We start from the raw sequence: 18,448 nt of genomic DNA on the forward strand, positions 1-18,448 counted from the left end.
GGCATGCGTAAAGGCGTAGCTAACATGAGCGTCAGATGGTGGTGGAGTTAAGTCGTGGTCAAGTCTTTTGATCATCGAGGAACTCATGAAAGAGATAATCGCTTGTGAGAACCAGTTTGAGCGGCAGTTTACACAATACTCCAGAAGCTTCGAAGCTTCCGAATTACGTCCATGCCATTATTTTCATAAGATGTATGGCACGTCGACAGGAGGGTGAGCATGCTAGCCATCGTCGAGAACAAACTCATGCTAATACATTATGTTAGGATACTAGCCATCGCGCTGAGTCGACTTCGCATGAACGTGGAACAAACGATCGTCGCTTTTGAGTCCATTCTCAATGCAATGTATGCAAATTCACGAAACGTAGTCCCACTTGCTACAAAGTACAGCCATTCGGATCTTACGGCTGCACTAGCATCGATGACCCGACAGCACTGCAAACAGCACGAACGCGGTCTTTGCAATCAAGACCATGATTTTTGGTGGAGCACGACAGGTTTGGAAGATCTCGTAAGTGAAGAGGAACTCGATGACCCGGATGATTCGGACGATTCGGACGACACGAACAGTTGGACGACACGACGAGACCCTATGGAATCCAAACTTCGTGCTTTCGAGCTACAGAGTCCAGAATATCAGCTTTGCCAAACGTAGGTGATCAAGTGTGTTGGAATCATATAGGAAGAACTGTTGTTGATGATGCTTAGGATATGCGTAACTGCCATCTCCACTCGGCGATGGGACGAGACACATCTCTTGCGCACTTACAATCATCAATACGACCCTAGTATTGCCCCACCATGGGTCACGACCTACAACGAAGGTACTTCAGACCTGTCTACGCGGCAGGTTGGGCGAGCGACTACCGCCACACCCTTCTTTTTCAAGCCACTGGAAGTAAAGGGCCCCCACGGTAGCTCCACTTTCAAAGATGGTGGCATACGAGAGAATAACCCCAGCTACTGCGCTTATTCTGAAGCTGCCTCGGTTTGGGGTGATGAGAACGAACCTGCCGTCTTATTGTCCATAGGTACTGGCCAAACCAGGTCCATTTCTGACGGCGCGTCCCTCGCTGGGATAATACCATTCGGTCTGTCCACCTTTAGCAAATACGCGGAGAAAGCAGCTGTGGTCAAGAATCGTCTCATCAAATATATGGAAAGCGAAGACCGGCACAAGATGATGCGTACCATCGCCAAAGGTGAACATAGATGGTACAAGCGATTCGAAGTCACGGACGGCTTGGAGAAGCTTCCACCTGATCAATGGGAGCTCGGGATATTTTCCTTACTAAACGATGGCAAACTTGCAGCTCGCCCAGGCGGGAGGACTTTGAGCAAAATACGCACAGCTACCAATGTGTACCTAAATCGCCAAGAGATTGATAAGAGTCTTCGTCTTGGCGAGTACGCTGCTCCACATCAGAAGCTGAAGCAGACCGCAGAGAAGTTGGTTCGCATGCGGAGAGCGCGAGAGCTCGAGGCCATGACTCAGGGCGGGGAAAAGCGCGAGCATTGGGAGGCGTTCATAGGCAAGCACCTTATTGGTGAGCGGGATTTCTTCCGAAAGTACCAAGAGGAGTGGGACTACGCCCTGCTAGGTCGTAAGAATTAGATCAGACATGCGTAGATCAGGCGGGACGTGTACAGGGATCTAGCTTTCGGAATGGTAGACCTAGCGCTTCCATGGACACTGACTAGTTACGCCCCATCCAAACCTCGCCAGAAGCGAACTTGCGATCACATGTCCTCGTATCGAGATGGATGTCAGCAATTAGTGGACGTTATGGTATGCGATGTGGCGTTCCAATGCACATGCTCACGACTATGATGGGATTGTAGTGGATACTACCTGCTATATACTGTGAGCAAATGTTTTTGGGAAATACACTTGCATTGCGACTATCTACGGTGGTACTCAGCCGCGCCGTGCCTGCGTTATAGAACCAGCACATTCAACAAGAACCAGTAGTGGATACTACATATGCATTAGGTATCAGTGATTTGCGTACATGGAGAGAAACCATGAACATGGTAGACTAAATACCTACAGCAGAATCACAGTCCGAACCCTCCCACTCCTCACAATCGTCCAAAAACTCCTCCAGCACCTTCTCAAACCCTGCCGCATCTTCCCAAAATGGCGCATGCCCGAGCCCAGATAAGCCCAAGCACTCACCCCTCCGGGGCCTTTTCCACTTCACCTCCTCGTCGATATAATCCAGGTTGACAAACTGATCTTCCACTCCGTTCACGACCGCGATCAACACATCAGTCGCCTCCACCACACGCTTCTGATCGCAACCCTTAGGCGGGCTATCCTTCGTCCCAGTCGCGGCATCAGCTATGAAGACTGTCGCGCGCCCATCCGTCCGCTTCGCGTCCTCCAGCATCCACCTCTCATAGAACTCTTCCTTGCCCGCTGCCACACCGTGTCTCAAATAAAGCTCAGCCTCCAAATTGACCCAATTTCTATTTCCCGCGAATGTAAGACCACCAGCCGGCATCTTGAACGCTTGAGCCATCTGCTCGGCGCCACGCGAGGGCGGGGTACCGATAAGCATGAGCCCTTTGACGCTGATCCGAGGAGCATCTTCCACCATGGGAGGATCGTCATGAGCGAGACAAGGAAGCATTTCGATCGCAATGTGACCACCCAGATTCCAGCCCATGAGCACCACAGACTCGATTCTGAGGTGCTGCAAGACACGTATAACGAGGTCGGCGTAGCCGCGATGACAGTACGTTGTCTTGACATCAGGGGCATTGGACGAGCAGCCGTGGCCGAGGAGGTCTAGAGTAACGATGCACCAGCCCTTGTTGATCGTGGGCGACTCGATGATATGGCGGAACTGTTTGGAGGATGAGGCGTTGCCGTGTAGGAGAAGGAGGGCGGGCTGGTCGTTCTTGAGATTTGAGTCGTAGATGCTGATGAGACCGTGTGAAGTTCTCATTAGGAACGAAGGCATGGTTGGGATCAAAGATGTGTCCTGGTAGAGACTGTAAAGTGGAATAGCTGTGATGATGATAAAGATGGCGTTGCTCTCTTTTTTGGTATGTATCTCGTGGAGTAGACGTGCTACTAGAAGATGTTCTGAAGAGACATACCAATGTGGTCATCCTGACGAACAGACACGAGCTCATACTTTTATATACATATCTCCTTAATACTTACAAAGCTGCCTGAGGAGACAAAGCGGCAAAGGCATTCCTCTATTTATTCGGTATTCGACTCCGTATCGAACCGGAATGCGCGCCGCCATGTAGTCGTTTTAGTTCGTACCAATTACGAGCGAAATCGAGCCCAAGACTTGAGTGCCGGACATCCTAAAAGGTATCGTGGAAACGTATTTTTGACGTTGGTAGTCGTGGCAGCAGCAGGGCAAACGTGCAAGAGCGGGAAGTTGCGGAGTGATCGGCGATTTTAGCGTCCCGTTCTGTCAGATTACAAAACAAGCCCTGGAGATGCACGTTCCAACGGTGGGGTAGCGTTTTCTGGTACCCAATCGGTACCCAATGGGATTCTTAAACGTGATAGAGCGCTGATCATCGCGATCCTATAGTGGAAGGCTGAGACGCATGGCCCCGGGGAATTGAGACTTCTGCATGTGTGCGTGCATTAGTCCTGTCAAGATTTCTTGGGAGAGATCTAGGCATACGGCTGCAAAGCCTTCACCAACCCCTCATGCTTGACGATCCAACTATCATCCTTTGGGAACCCTGGCGCGTGACTTACTGAGCCTCCTCAGCCTCCTGCACGATACGCAATAGCATATGTACAGGGACCTGGCATTCCCCAGTATGAAGGGTGGCGGCGTTGCTCCATGAGCCCCTCGAATGGCGAATCCTGCATCTTCAAGCTTCTGATAGTCTTGCGTTGTAAGATGGTGGTAAATCGCTCGCTCGGGATTACCTATCCGCGCGCTACTGATAGCGAGGACGGGACGCCCACAGCCTCGTATTGCCTCATTGCCCCATATCTCCCAAGTCTTGTCAGCCGCATCACGAGCGATACCCGAATCTACCGCAGGCGAAGGGGAAGCATGCCTTGCATCATGATGAGGCTGCGGGATTGGTCCGTGAGCTATGAATCGTCACACCAAGAGCTGTTGAATCCCTCCTAGACACTATACAGGCGCTCGATACGAGGTGGCAGGGCTGAGCCCGCGGCCACATGGATCCCCTTCTCGGGAACGGGTTGGTGAAGTCTGTGTTTCCAATCTACAGCGGCATCTCCAATCTAAAGCGGCATCTCCGTTCTACAGCGGCATCCTCGTTTTACAGCGGCATCTAGACAGTAGCGTCAGTATGCAGTTTGGTACGCTAGGTTGCGAGTAGAGTTCGGCGGAGCATTCTCCGTGATGCCGTGGGTTCGCGGACTGAAGCCTCACTTGTGCGTGGTTGTGTTAAAGCCGGGATATGACGCGATGTAGTCGGTGGTAGCGGTAAGAACTTCGTCTCAGCTCAAATCTGTTCAGTCGTAACGGAATGAAGGCTGGGAGGCTTTCTTGAGGAGAGCGAAGGAGGATCAAAACCTTTGTCATCTAGATGGACATCTCCCAAACGCGCAGTCGAGTCGATCATTGCAACGGTTTCTTCTACCTGTGTGGTATATTCTTTTCATTTCTTTCCCGTGGAGCTGAGCCGTGCTCTGTACTCAGCAAGACGCTCCATTACCCGAGTACCGTTCCATATCTCTTCACCATCGCTCACTTCACAAGAAGGGAAACCGATCTGCTCGATAGCAAAACTTGCAGCCACGTTACCGTACATAGATGCTTCATGAATATCTCCTGATGCTTTCCAGCCTGCGATAAACCCGCCTAGATACGTGTTGCCACCTCCTGTAGGATCGACAACCTTGGTCACCGATGGTTCGTAGTATGGGGGTAGCCATACACTCTTGGCTGCATATTGAGTGGTCAGTGAGCCATGCTCACCTGCTCTCACAATAATGATTCCGTTTCTGCTCGGTCCGATTGCCTTGCTGAACTCTAGTGCATATGTTTCCAGTCGGTCAGGCTGGAAGTTTTCGGAAGGCGAACTCTCGAACATGGTAGACATTTCCAAATGATTGGGCGAGAACACATCCACGAGTCTGCAGGCTTCCAGGAATGAGGGTCGGTTCTGGACGGTGCAAGCTGCTGGAAATGGTTCCCACACTACGAATGGCCGGCTTTTGAACCCGTGTTGCATGCGAAGCTTTATCAGCTCTGGAATCTGTGTTTCGACAACCTCGGGCGGTGCAAGGAGATGAAATGCTTCCGAGCCAAGTAGATTTGTGTTTACCAGATCGATTGGTGATGGCTTCAACGGCTCCGTAGTATAGCGGAACTTCTTCGCTAGGCGATCGTAAGCTTCAAAAGTTTATCACTGGAACAAGGCAGTTACATACGTCCAAATGTATCATCTTCGTACTCAAGAAGCCCTCTGGTGCTCAGTCTGTCCTGCGAGACGTTTACGTGCAGAGTGGTCCGCCAGGCCTGTAGCTACTCTCGCACAACATCGGGAAAGTCGTAGCCCACAAGAGCCAGACAGCCCACCGTCTTCGATCGCGCAGGGGTCTTGAACAGGCGGCTCCCAAGCGTTGCTGTTTATCGTAAGTCTACAAGCGTTCTGGGAGCGCCACATGTGTAAGATACATACCGTAAGCTCCGGAGCCCCCCGCTACGTCAATCAAAGGCGATCGTTTTGGCAAGTGGATCTCATCAATAACCACCATACCAAGCGACACAGTACCGACAGTCGAATCCATGTTGCGCAGTAGGGATAGTCAGTGCTATTCAAGAAAGGAAGGAGTGGACTGCGGAAGTTGTGACATCCGCGCCAACATGACGCATGGAATGGACTGCGTTCGCGAAATGTGGAGTCATTCAAGGGCGCGCCCCGGGGGTTGACTGCATGCTGACCTATGAAGCCCTAGTGTGCCAATCTCGGCTAGTACACACACAAGCAACCCTGAATCTCCATGCCGAATGGCTCAGTATTTTGGACAAGTCGCAGGGTATTCAGGAGGTTGCAGACAAGAATATGCGCGTGATGTTCGTTCTCGGGGGTTCCGGTTCCGCGCGCTTACTCCATACCTTACGGCCAACTCAGCCACATTCTTGTGTGCGCACTTGAGCGTAGGAGACGTTCTGCAGGCAGACGCCACTCAGCCTGACAGCCCCTACACGAGTATTATCGATGCAGAGATTCGCAATGGTTGCGTTAGACCGTAAGGAACCAAATTGGGTAAGAGTGCTCCAGATGGTGAAATGAGACGTTCTTCCTGGATGATGGTTTCATAGGCACTAGACCACAATAAAACGAGGCTCGCACGCTTACCACCAGTAATCTCGCAAACACTTGACCAAGCAGTATCTTGAACGGGATGTTGATTCTATCGATCTTCTCATAGTCTTTGACTGTTCTGAGTCTATGTTGAAGCAGCGCCTCTCGCAACGCAGCAGAACCGATGGCGATACCGATAACATCAAACGGCGTAGCGAGACGTTCAAGGGCTACTTAACAGTGACACTGGGAAGTTGCCGTGCTTCCGAAAAGCCGTACGATGATCGCAAACGAGTTGGCAATCGTTATTGGTGTGTGCACTCGCGCGTAGTGAGCAGGTGGCTGCTCTCGCCATAAGAGCGTGCTACGCTGGCCTAGAGGAGCTGGGGCAAGTATTCCGCCCACGCGGGCAGACTGATGCGAGGATATCGAAGCGTGGCGCAAAGAGTCTAGTGTGCTATTAAAGAGGGTACTCTAATGTTGTTGATGTGGATGGTGAAACAGGAACAGCCACGCGGGTCAGTGTGGCTGGGATTGTGGGAAAAGGAAATGGTGATGACGTCATTGATCATCATCTTAGAGCGCTGGTGATACCGACCGCGCGGGTAGTTCTTACGTTGCGCTTCAACAGATACGTCCTCACGACATCTCGATGCATTTTATGGAAATCTTTGAGGATCGTTCTCTCTCGCCATGTTGCCCACTTGGTAGACGCAGACACTCCCAGGGTCCACGAGCCGCTAACGGTGCTTGATCGCATATGCTTGCTGGAAAGCTATTCGTTTTGCCCAGAAAGGGAGAAAGAGATATTCAAATCAAGCATGTGAAGAGAAGCTGCTCAGCTGGGATGGCCGATACTTAGGTCTTGGTACCGGAGATGGTATTGGCACTGCGTCAAGATATGCAGTGCTTCCGACGTTGTACTACGGCCTTTAAGGCCTTGTCTTCGACCACCATTGACCTTAATAGTGCCTTGATACTTGTTACACAGTCTCACGTGTGGTCGACAGGTCTACATCTTGCGTTACTTCTCTTTACCATTGCTTCCATCTGCTTCTACCGCTTTTGACTGCGATCCAGTCGAGCGTCTTTGTCGCGTCTGTTATGTTGACTTCCTAATCGGTGGATCGCCGCACGCTCACCGCCTTGGCGCGGTGAATGGTGAAGATGAGGAGCGACGCGTGTTGACCTGGATCTTGTAAACGATTCACAGCTACCCTCCAGTCATCCTCTCTTCTCTTCGACTACCCCAACAACATGGCCGACTCCGAGAAACTCGCTGACTTGTCGGCACGCCTGCGTAGCCTCGCCAACGGCGACGAGAACACCCAAGACACGTCAAAGAGCCTGCTGCTAGAGGCTGCAGCTGTCTTGGAGCAGTCCCACTCATCAGAGAACTCTTATGTGCTGGTCTTGATCGATGCGCATAGCCATCCAGTAAGTTGCATTACCCATGTATATCGCACCCTGAAGCTATACGCCGTATTGTGCTTTGACAAAGTATCCAATATGTCGCATTGAATACGTTCAGGGTAGGTTACAACTTCCAATAACGACCGCCTTTCTATGTTCCAGTCATTGTACAGACTGCTAATGCTAACTGCTTCTTAGTTCATCAACGAGATCTTCAACAAGTCCTCCAACCAGAACTACCCCGCCTTGGACCGCGATCAACCATACAACATCAGAAATCGCCTGTACGACGCGATTAGGAAACAGTTGATCGAAATCTCATCAGCTGCGTCACTTCGCACGTCTCGGTTGGTGGTTCGCGTCTACGCCAATTCTGCCAAGCTGGAGAATGATTTCCTCTGCCCGCTGCAGCAATTTACTATCCAGTTCTCTTCGATGGACCCTTATTTCGACTTCATCGGAGTTCGGGACGAGGCTATCGTGGAAGTCAAAGTCGCCGGTGAGTGACACCCACAACCCAAGATCTTACAAATCGTACACCAATCATACTATTCCCTGGAGGTATACGCTGAGTTGTGTCTTGCCAAAGCGTATATCGCAACACAACGTATACTTCTGGAGTGGGTTATATTTTACGCGAAACAAGCAGCTTCGTATACATAATGCTTACTTTACTAGATGCCTTCCAAGCAGCTCGCCATGACCCGAACTGCAAGCACGTCTTCTTCGCCGCTTGGATGCGACCCGTCTATCTCGGAATGCTGCAGAAACCTTCCAAACAAGCGACGCTAGTTCATGGAAAGGCCATGGGCGCAGGTGCCCAGTCGCTTCGTCTGCCATGCAAATCTATCAACATCCCGGAAGTCTTCAGCGAGCCTGAAGGGAAAGATCCGTTCTCCTCGCTCACCTCGCATTCAGTTGGCAAGCGGCTTGTGGAGAAGTTGATCAGCAACAAGGTCTTCGTCCAAGGTCGTATTGACAGTAGCCACGATGACGATGTTGACTCTGTTGCACTGAACGGCACCACAGATGCGCATCGTCAACCAGGTCGACTTTTACAGCTGCGTGACGCAATTCCCGGCCACGTACCCATCAACGCAGACGGACAACGCCTCGATTACTACATGAAGCGACCTCCTTTCTCCGACAAACAATTGTACTCCGGGAAGTATGATACCGGCGAGCGACAGCCTTGTAAATGGTTCCATCTCGCGAACGTATGCCACTACCAGGACTTGTGCGCGTTCGACCACTCGGATATCAGTACCCAGGTTCGTAAGGTGCTTGAATACACAGTCAAGAGGAAGCCTTGCAACATGGGTAGTGAATGCCGTCGCATCGATTGCATCTATGGGCATGTCTGCCAGGACACGAGATGCATCACTGACGGTCTCGAGACTTGCGGCATGAAGAGATTCCATGGGATGGATAAAGACTTCGCGAGGTGGGTAAAGGGCAAGTATGCGCCAGAGTTTCCCACCGGTGTCACGAAAGAGGCACCCGCGGAGGATGGAGGAAATGCGACCCTAGAGTCTTCCTGGTTCTAAGAGGTGATGACGTGAATGCATCCAAGGTGTACAGGGTTTTAGCGGAGTCTGGTCTTGACGCAAGTAGGCCGTACTCTGTTATGTAGTCTAGAATAACTTCCAATGAACACATTCAGACAATACGAATGCGATGTAGGTGTCCTGCCTAACTGTCGCATTAGCAACCGATAATTTGTAATCTCGAAATGCGCTCCATGAAATGTGCGAAAAGACTTACCGCGCCGCTTTCCACCATGCCTTTCTCCCAATCTCATCATCACACAGCAAACTTCCCACCTAGTGCGTTGTTCGCCCTTTATCTGCACTTCATTTTTACTTTGCGTATCTTACCATCTTGTGCGGGCTCGAGAACTAGTAGTCACCGATTCATACCACGGTCGCAGTCCATACAAGATCATTTCGCCGACAAGCAATTACAGGTTCCCAGCTTCTACCCTGATATCACCCTTGTTCAGCGTCGAGAAAGCTTTGGCGCGCTGATATGACATAGACCGGAACCCTTCACACAGACCGCTGCCTAAAGGCCATACACTCGTCCGTTCTTTGCGCCTGCGTGTATAAAACCTCTGTCCATCACACTCCTTCCCGAACTATGACCAGTCGCTTTGTACTCAACCACTAGACCAAGCGGCAATATGTCACAACACTCGAGTCGTCATGAAGATCCCAATGCAGTCGAAGAAGCAGTAAGTTCGTCTCATACGAGGTTGTTGTATGGCAACACTGACAATCCAAGGACTCGATCTCGGCCAAGATCAACGAGTACATTGCCGAGAAGCGCCACGGATGCGCCACATTCCACGCGAAAACGGTCGGGCTCAAGCTGTCTCCGCGAAAGATCCAACAAGTTTCTTCCGGCTACTATAGCTTCGTTGGTACAAGCCCAAGAACCCCTCGCTTCAAGATACGCTATGATCTATCGTTGTCAAAAAAGTCAGACGTCGTAGACGCGGCTCCTCTGGCATGTGTCCAGATCCGCGCAGGCCGTAGCTGGCGTCCCTTGCGTGATTGGATCAAGGACCGGTGCGAATACGATGTCTTTAGCCAGGATACCGGGCTTGTAGGTGCAACTTGGGTGTTACTCGAATACTAGGCTGACAAAACCCTCAGCTCGTTGACTACCGCATTTTGCAAGACCATCTTCTCGAGCTGCGCAACACCGACTTCGAGTTCTGGAGGAAGACTTCGACCGCTGACATGTCTCTGGAAGCTCTGAAAGACGGGTCGTTTTTCTCACTTGATACTGCTAACGAGGCTGGTAAGACAGTTGACTTTCAGATACGCCGGCGACCCTCTTCGGCTCTTGTCTCTCCTTCTGTATCAGCCTTCCTGAGCAACCTGGAGATTAGACACTCAGGTCAATGGCATTCATTCGAACACTGGCTTATAGAGAAGCTCGCGACAATACACGTCCCTGTCCATAATTACAGCCAACAACGCTGGTGGCAGCGGAATGGGCGAGCTTTTAGGCTATTAAACTTACCTCTCGAACTTCGCTCGATGATATATGGACATGTCATCGGCCCGTATGTATGGCCTCGTTCAGAGCTGAACCACTCGGAAAGCCCTACCAAGGATACAGTGAAGGTATTCGGCCAGGCAATGCACACCAAGTATAGTGACCGTTGGTCGGCGTTCGCGTTCACCACTCAGTACTCCTTCGATCCTACAGGAAATAGACCACCTTCCGAAGGGTTGGGCTTACAGTTCATCTGTAAGCAGGTGAGAGCCGAGATCCGCGAATTTACTAAGACATCGACGATTCCGCATTTCCATGACTTCTGGATGCTCACAGACGTTGTTCCTGCTTTCCAAGGCAAATGGCTCCGCCATATCTCCCTCGGCTTTCCCAACTCTATCTGGTTCAAGTTTTTAGGCTTCGATGACCATCGCCGGATGGTGTCACCCGATGAGGCTCCAATCCTTGTTCTTGGGAAGATCCCGACGCTCGCCCGTCTTGATCTCCATTTCCAAGTGTCCACACCCCGTAAGGTGCAAATAGTCAATGATCGACGTCGCCTCGTCTCTCACGACCCTTGGGCCCCAGCATTGCAGTACTACTATACTGACATAATCTCCTGCCAAAAGATTCTCTTGAACTGGTTCTTCACCCTTGCGCTGGAGACGCTTCGAGGAATCCCATCCGTGAATATCTCAGGACATGTGAAGCACAGCACGCGTACCACATGGGAGGCGATCCTGCATGATGAGCGTAACGGTACGCTCCACGACTTTTCCGTCGAGAGGCAAGTCATCATGTCACATTACATGCAGCGACCTCTGTAAGTCATGTTCTGCTGCATCATCATTCTGTTGTTGATGCTACGTCTTCTAACTCTCTCTTGCCAGTCCTCCTGCATGCTTCTGCAAGCGTCCATGCCACTGGTGGAAGGCATTCGGACCACCTCCTCCCGGCCAAAAAGCAATCTTAGAGTTTCCATGGGAATTAGCGAGTCGCCGATTGGATTACAATCCGAAAGTACACGATCGGTTTGAGTGCGAAGATTGAGACTCGTGGGAGCTCTGGTATGAGAGCCCTGGAGACGTGGAAGGACGATGAGAATTGAGGCTATGACGCGCACGGCACGAAGGCGCAGCAACCTACCTAGGTAGTTGTGCAGTAGGCTGAACAGATTGTATATACCAATAGCAAGATCCCGTCGATAGGCGTATTGACAGGCTGGATACCGTGATGCTGGGCTGTCAAAGTTGGTGTCGTAAGCTCGGCGTTCTAGTCTTCTCGTGGCGGCTTCCCCTTATTTTCCCCGCATCGCACTAGTGACGTAGCGGAGTAGCGCGGCTCGGCAGTTACACAAGTCGTCAAACCTCACTCACGATCACCAAACCATCACTCTTTCGATCAAATTCCCATGCGGTCAGCTTAACCCTCGCGTGAACTTGCGCAGCGTGGCTGAGCGTGCTCGAAAGACATTTGCCGCCCACTTCATCCGCTGCCGCTCGATCCCGGAACCTGGGTCGAGATTCCAGCGCTGCGAACATGGGTATGTATCGACGTACCGGGGCTAAACAGAGGCTAATACGTGCTCAAGGCTCATGACTGGACAGCGCGCGCTGATGTATGCCGTAGATGATGTGCTATGAACGATGAGACGGCACGCAGGTCCTTCACGTGTGGAAGATGCGGAGAACCTGGCTGTTGGAAATCAGGCTGGGCGATAAGTAGCCAGACGCTCAGCGGAGGATCGGCCGGCCGTTGTCTACACATTTTAGTAACGTTTTGTCTTGGATTCTGCTCCGACTACAATTGCCGGATCACGAGAGGTGCTCACGGTGCTATCCTGCCGACATCTTCACGCGCGCTCTATGGCAAGCCACGTCTGACTTGCACTCCGGCTGGTTTTCGAAGTCGAATCGCAATAGCACCGACATCCCAGATTGAGTCAGAATAGGCCCGCGAAGTGCGCCTTTTCGTACAACACGCGATACAAGTACCTCGCTGCGTCCTTGGTCTGAGCACAACCATTGCCTCTCACACATCAGTTGCTTTGATCACGATGGAGGCACACGACTACAATGAAGATGTAAGTCTCCGATACAATTGATACTACCCTGTGCTAAGAGATGCAGGAACGCCGGCAGCTCGAAGCCGAGCTCCACACAGAGATCCTTCCCGGCACGGAGGTCATGGCAGATGTAGGCTCACACCACTTCGTCAAAGGAGCGCACCGCCAAGTCCTCGTTCCACAACCCAGCGATGATCCCAACGATCCTCTTAATTGGAGTACCGGGTGGAAGATGGCATGCATCATCGCGGCATCAATGGCCACGTTCACGCAAGGATTTGGTCCATTGGCTCTAGCACCAATGTTTCCGGCACTGATAGAAGCTTTCAACACCGATTTGGCCGGAGCAGTCCAATTCACCGGTGTTTGCATCTTGGTACTGGGATTTAGCAACTTCATCTGGTGAGTACCATCAGACCATGGTACAGACGCCAAAGACTAATGGGTAATGCTAGGGTTCCAATCAGTACATCTTTCGGACGTCGCCCGGTTTATCTCGCATCCCAACTCATCAACTTCGGTACCTCGATATGGCGCGCCAAGGCCAACTCCTACAACTCCTTCATGGGCGCATGCATCCTCAATGGTATTGGTGCTGGACCGGCCGAGACCATCATGCCCGAGATCATCGCCGACATATTCTTCTTGCACGACCGTGGAAAGTGGAACACTCTTTACTGGGTAGTCTACATGGGCTCGCTGATGGTCGGTCCCATCGTGTCTGGATCAATGACTGAGACGGTCGGCTGGCGCAGCTTCTGGTGGCTCAATACTGGCATCCTCGGCCTCTCATTATTGATGGTGGTCTTCATGTTCCCCGAAACAAGGTTCAAGCGCGCGTTGCCCGAGCACTTGGGACAGAAGAAGTCCAGTTCCCTAGAAGAGAAGACGCGAGCGACTACCCATGAAGACATCAACCACTCCGACAGCGAGAAAGAGACAAACCCGATCCAGCACATCAACACAGCTAACTCCGTCCTACCAAACACGGCGGGCCTAGAGATGTCCGAGACAGCCCAGCGAGACCCCTTTCTTGGCCGCGGCAAACCTGGCAAATGGCAGTGGAAGATCTTCCAACCAAACGCCCATCCGTTCCGTTCCATCTTCCTCGACCTTTGGATTCCCTGGAAACTGTTCGCCTTCCCCATTGTCGAATTCGCCGCTTTCGTCGTCAGTTGGTCATGCTCCAGCTTCCTCACCATCAACCTCACACAAAGCCAAGTCCTCGCCCTACCTCCCTACAACATGAAGCCCATGACTGTCGGATTCACAAACTTTGCCATCATGGTCGGCGCGTTCATTGGACTCTTCACTGCTGGCCCACTCAGCGATTGGGTGTCTGCAAGGAGCACCAGGAAGAACAATGGTATTCGTGAACCAGAGATGCGGTTGCCAGCTATGATACCATATGTTGTCATCATGTTCATCGGCAACATCGTCGTCGCGATAGGCTATGAGCGCAAGTGGCCTTGGGAAGCTATCATCGTCATTGGCTACACGTGCGCTGGTATCCAGGTTGCAGCGCTACCAGGTATCGTCAGTACATATGCTGTTGACTCGTACAAGCCCGTTGCAGGCTCGTTATTCGTCGCCATCACCGTCAACAAGAATCTTTGGGGCTACGGGTTTGGCAAATTCATCACGCCGTGGAGTGAAGAGGTTGGGTAAGACGCGTAAATCTGATCATGAAGAGTATTGCTGACTGTAGTAGATTTATCTCGCCCATTATGACCAACGCAGCTCTTGTTACGCTCTGGTGCTCGTTCGGTATTCTCTTTTGGTGGAAAGGCAAGACGTTCCGTCGCTGGAGCAAGAACAGCAGCGTCCACCGACTAGGCGCTTTGTAGTGCGCAGCGCACCTCTTTAGCTGCAAATCTTCCTGGCAGCACCTTTCTTACTTATAGCTCTCAGCCTGAAATCACCTGCGATCCTCAACCCTTATTCATCCTCTTTTTCTCTCGCCCTCTTACTCCCAGGTTGCGCACTCTTCTTCACATCATCAGTAATCCACTCCGACTCATCCGCCTTGCCCTCCAGCTCCTCCCACCCATGCACCTCCATCTCCTCCAGAACCTCATTATTCTGCCTCAACCACTGCCAATGCAGAAGAACCTGCCACACCCTCTCCAACAGCGCGATACCACCCAACCCCGCCACCTCTTCATCAGTCAACAGCAGATAATCGTCCAAAGCCGTAACATGATGCTTCATCCTCGCGATCACACCATGCGTCCCATACCCTCCCGCCGGCGCCGCAATCACCGTCGCAATAATATTAGGCAGCCGCGCCTTTCTATGCGGAAACCTGGCGGGGAAACTCACGGGTACTGGCTCCGGCGCCGGAACTCCCTTCGGCGGCACCGACGCAACAGCAACAGGCATCTCACGACCCGTCGCCCCATGCTCAATCTTCCACTCGCGCAACATATCATACCGCAGCACCAACCGCATAGCAAGCTGTTTCTTCCTATTATAAAGCCTAGCCATAAGCGACCTATTCTGCACAATCCCCTCCGGCAGCAACGTCCGCGTGACAAGGAAAAGTACCTCCTCGCACAGATACCGAAATCGGCCTGCAGGGCGGTCTTCAAGCGCGGTGAACAAGGCCGGCCAATCCGTCTTGTTATCCACAGGCCAGAGTAAAGTGTCGATAAGCGGATGTAGTCCTTTCGTTCCAAGGTTGCTATGAACTCTCCCCCAGGCTTGTATCGCATCCAAACTCGCCTCCAGCGTCCCTGCAAACGGATTCGGGACCGTGGGTGCGAAGTGGTAGTGTGCGGATAACTTTGCGGCTGCTGCTTCTTTCCTCGCGGACTTTCCCGGTGTGTCTTGTTCGAGCAGCGAGGGTGCGTCGCTGACGGTGCTGTTGGCGCGTACGCCGCGACCGCTTCGCGTGGGTGGCGGTGGCGGTGTGGGACGCGGTGTGTTGAAGGAGGCCTGGGAGTCAGAGAGTATGCTTTGTGCGCGGTCGACGCGTTGGAAGCTGCGGGCGCGGTTGCGGTTTGGTGTTGCCATTTTGGGTGCGCGGAAGGAGTGGACTACAGGAGCGAGCGAGCGAGCGAGTGTGGAGGTGGTGATTGGCGACGGTAGGTAAGATTCGTATAGAATATTTTGAGTATATGGGATGTTGTGTGTAAGTGAGAGTGCGCGTTGTTATTGGTATGACGTTAGTGATTGTGGGGGAATGGGTGGAGGTGAGCGTGAAAGGGCAGTGAAAGAGGATGTGATATTTTCTGTCATGATGGTAAGAGGCAGGTGCATGTTTGCCAGGCAATTAGAGTGGCTTGCTGTCTTCTCCTAAGCCAAAAGCTTCTCTACAGAGGTTTGACACAAAGAGCGTTCTGCATGACCTGTGGTTGTGCTCAGATTTAAATCAGTCTACACCAATGACACCATGACGCAACAGCGTGATGATACTTTGAAATATGTTTTTCCATTCATAAAGTAATTTTACCGTACTCGCCGCCTGAGACTAATCGCATCAAACACTCAGCCCTTAATAGCCTGCTGCTGCATCTTCTCACCACTCTCATTCGCAGGCCCAAGACCCATCTTCGCCGGCCCACACAGCTGCACACCATCCTTACTAAACCTGCTCCCATGAACCGGGCAATCCCAACTCTTCTCAGTCGTATTCCAGCAGACCACGCCCTTCAGGTGCGGGCAAAGCGCGGAGAACTTATGAACCTGGCCACCCTCATCCTTGTACACAGCGAGCGGGTTAGTGGGGTTGGTGTTGAGAACACCGCCCTCACCGGGTACGAGGTCTTCGATGTCTTTGATATCCGACTGAGCGAAGCGCTTGTACTGGGCGTTGATCTGGAGGTCGTGGCTGATCATGCTGGTTGCGGACTTTGCGATGGAAGCTAGACGCTTGGGGTCGTAGGCGGCGATCCAGGAATTGGGTTGCTCAGTGATCGAGTCTGCGATAAGCTTTCCGGCGAGGACGCCGTGAGTCAGACCGTTGCCAGAATCACCGGTGATGATGTAGATGTGCTTGTTTCCTTGGTTCTTGCCGATGAACGCCATGTGGTCGACGGGCTCGAAGACCTGACCACTCCACTTGTAATCGATTGTGGTTGCTTGTGGGAAGCGGGCGCGTGTCCATTCTTCAAGCTCCTTGAAGGGTGCGACGGTGTCGGCTTGGCCAACTTTGTGGTCACCTCCACCTACGACCATGTAGTCATCCTTCTCGTCACACTCGGTGAGACGTATGTACTTGTAGATTTCGGCCGAATCGTAGATTAGGGCGTCTTCGACTGAACCCTTGGGCACGCGAATAGCAATGCAGTAGGTGCGGAAGTACTCCTCCTCGGCAATGACAGAGAGCTTCTGAAGCGGGACACAAGTAGCCTCGACGGCATCAGCACACTTGATGGTGTTTCCGTCGGCTGTCTTGACGTAGACATCTTTGTGGCCCATGCCCATGATCTCTACGCCCTTCTCCTGCACGTCGATGCATCGAGTGTTGGTGTAGCACGAGAAGTTGGACTGCTGCTTGAGAAAATCGAGCACACCAACAACGTACTTGGTGGGATGGAACGTCGCCTGCTGTGGGTATATGACGGCATCGCTTTGATCAATGCTGCCTTCCCATCCCTTGAGCTTGAAACCCTCCTTGTATTCCGTGGGGATACCGAGCGCCTTCGCCTTGTCGCCGTCTTCGATGAGAGTCTTGATGTCGCTCGCATGGTCCTTTGAGTCTTTGGGGTATTGCGAGAAGTCGTAGCCGGGAAGATGGCGGTACTCGCACTCAATGCCCAGCTGCTTGGAGATCTCGCCGACGCGGTTGAGCGCCCAGGTATGTGATTCGGCGGCCGCCTTTGCGCCCTTGTCCCCGTGCTTCTTCGCAATCGCAGTGTAGCCGTCGTCTAGGTCGTTGGCGAGATGACCGCTGGTACGTCCAGTTTCACCTGAAAGTACCTCTCGGCCTTCGATCAAGACGACGTTCAGGCCACGAGTGACGAGCTCATAAGCAACTGAGACACCGGAGATGCCGGCGCCGACAATGCAGACGTCCGTCTCGAGGTCCTTGTCAAGCTTGGGGAACTTGGGGATGCTCTTGTACGGCAAGTGGTGAATCCAGACAGGGTCCGTCTCTCCGCTCGTGTACATGAAGTGTTGTGGGCTCGAAGTCTTGGCCGTGGCTACTGGCGCATCGCCGCTCACGGTCGCCATATTCGCTCGTTGTCCTGCGAAAGCGTATTTCGGTGTTTGCTGTAGGCGGGGCGCGAGTCTGCTATATGAAGCTAGACGTATGGAGGATACTCGTGCGGTGTTTCGTAGGAGAGAGATACGGAAGAGACGAGGGGCAGACAGCGACATGTCTTAACGGCAGGTGGAAGGAGCGTAGGAGCTGCACGTGGAGGTACATAGTGTTGTATATGCCTAAACTGTCAATTATCATGACGGGTTCATGTAATAGCTGGTGCATCATTGGTCCAGTGCGTCGCGTGAGCCAAAACAAAGCATTGGCAATGGTGTAGCTTTGACGACGACATGACGTCAATTGTGCGACTCCGTGGAGCGTCAAGTTGTGGACGACAGGAACGACTGTCAGCGGGGGAAAGAGTCTGAGCAAGAGGTACAAAATAATTCAGGAAGTCGGTAACATGTACACAGCTGAAGAGAAGCAACCGCGCAAAGACGATGATGAAGTCGCGATAAGAACAATGATGTTTGCGCGAAA

General features: G+C 52.2%; 5 protein-coding genes across 5 annotated transcripts; 3 read left to right on the plus strand and 2 right to left on the minus strand.

The window, feature by feature from the left end:
- Window positions 1-803: 803 nt before the first annotated feature.
- J4E90_008291 (uncharacterized protein) lies at window positions 804-1,617 on the plus strand (the record flags this gene model as incomplete). Its single annotated transcript, XM_051437820.1, has 2 exons — window positions 804-826; window positions 1,050-1,617. The coding sequence occupies 2 exons, from the start codon at window positions 804-806 to the stop codon at window positions 1,615-1,617; spliced, it is 591 nt and encodes a 196-aa protein (XP_051288631.1).
- Window positions 1,618-2,041: 424 nt separating this feature from the next.
- On the minus strand, window positions 2,042-2,971 carry J4E90_008292 (uncharacterized protein; the record flags this gene model as incomplete). The annotated part of the gene is made up of 2 exons (XM_051437821.1): window positions 2,042-2,930; window positions 2,964-2,971. 2 exons carry the CDS (start codon window positions 2,969-2,971, stop codon window positions 2,042-2,044), a joined length of 897 nt encoding a protein of 298 aa, XP_051288632.1.
- A 5,454-nt stretch (window positions 2,972-8,425) lies between these two features.
- J4E90_008293 (uncharacterized protein) lies at window positions 8,426-9,235 on the plus strand (the record flags this gene model as incomplete). The annotated part of the gene is made up of 2 exons (XM_051437822.1): window positions 8,426-8,434; window positions 8,456-9,235. The coding sequence occupies 2 exons, from the start codon at window positions 8,426-8,428 to the stop codon at window positions 9,233-9,235; spliced, it is 789 nt and encodes a 262-aa protein (XP_051288633.1).
- Window positions 9,236-13,200: 3,965 nt separating this feature from the next.
- J4E90_008294 (uncharacterized protein) lies at window positions 13,201-14,427 on the plus strand (the record flags this gene model as incomplete). Its single annotated transcript, XM_051437823.1, has 1 exon — window positions 13,201-14,427. One exon carries the CDS (start codon window positions 13,201-13,203, stop codon window positions 14,425-14,427), a length of 1,227 nt encoding a protein of 408 aa, XP_051288634.1.
- Window positions 14,428-16,248: 1,821 nt separating this feature from the next.
- Window positions 16,249-17,937, minus strand: J4E90_008295 (uncharacterized protein; the record flags this gene model as incomplete). Its single annotated transcript, XM_051437824.1, has 1 exon — window positions 16,249-17,937. The coding sequence occupies one exon, from the start codon at window positions 17,935-17,937 to the stop codon at window positions 16,249-16,251; it is 1,689 nt and encodes a 562-aa protein (XP_051288635.1).
- Window positions 17,938-18,448: the final 511 nt, after the last annotated feature.

Source organism: Alternaria incomplexa, assembly GCF_024043165.1.
Source record: "Alternaria incomplexa strain BMP 0042 chromosome Unknown scaffold_12, whole genome shotgun sequence".
NCBI lineage: Eukaryota > Fungi > Ascomycota > Dothideomycetes > Pleosporales > Pleosporaceae > Alternaria > Alternaria incomplexa.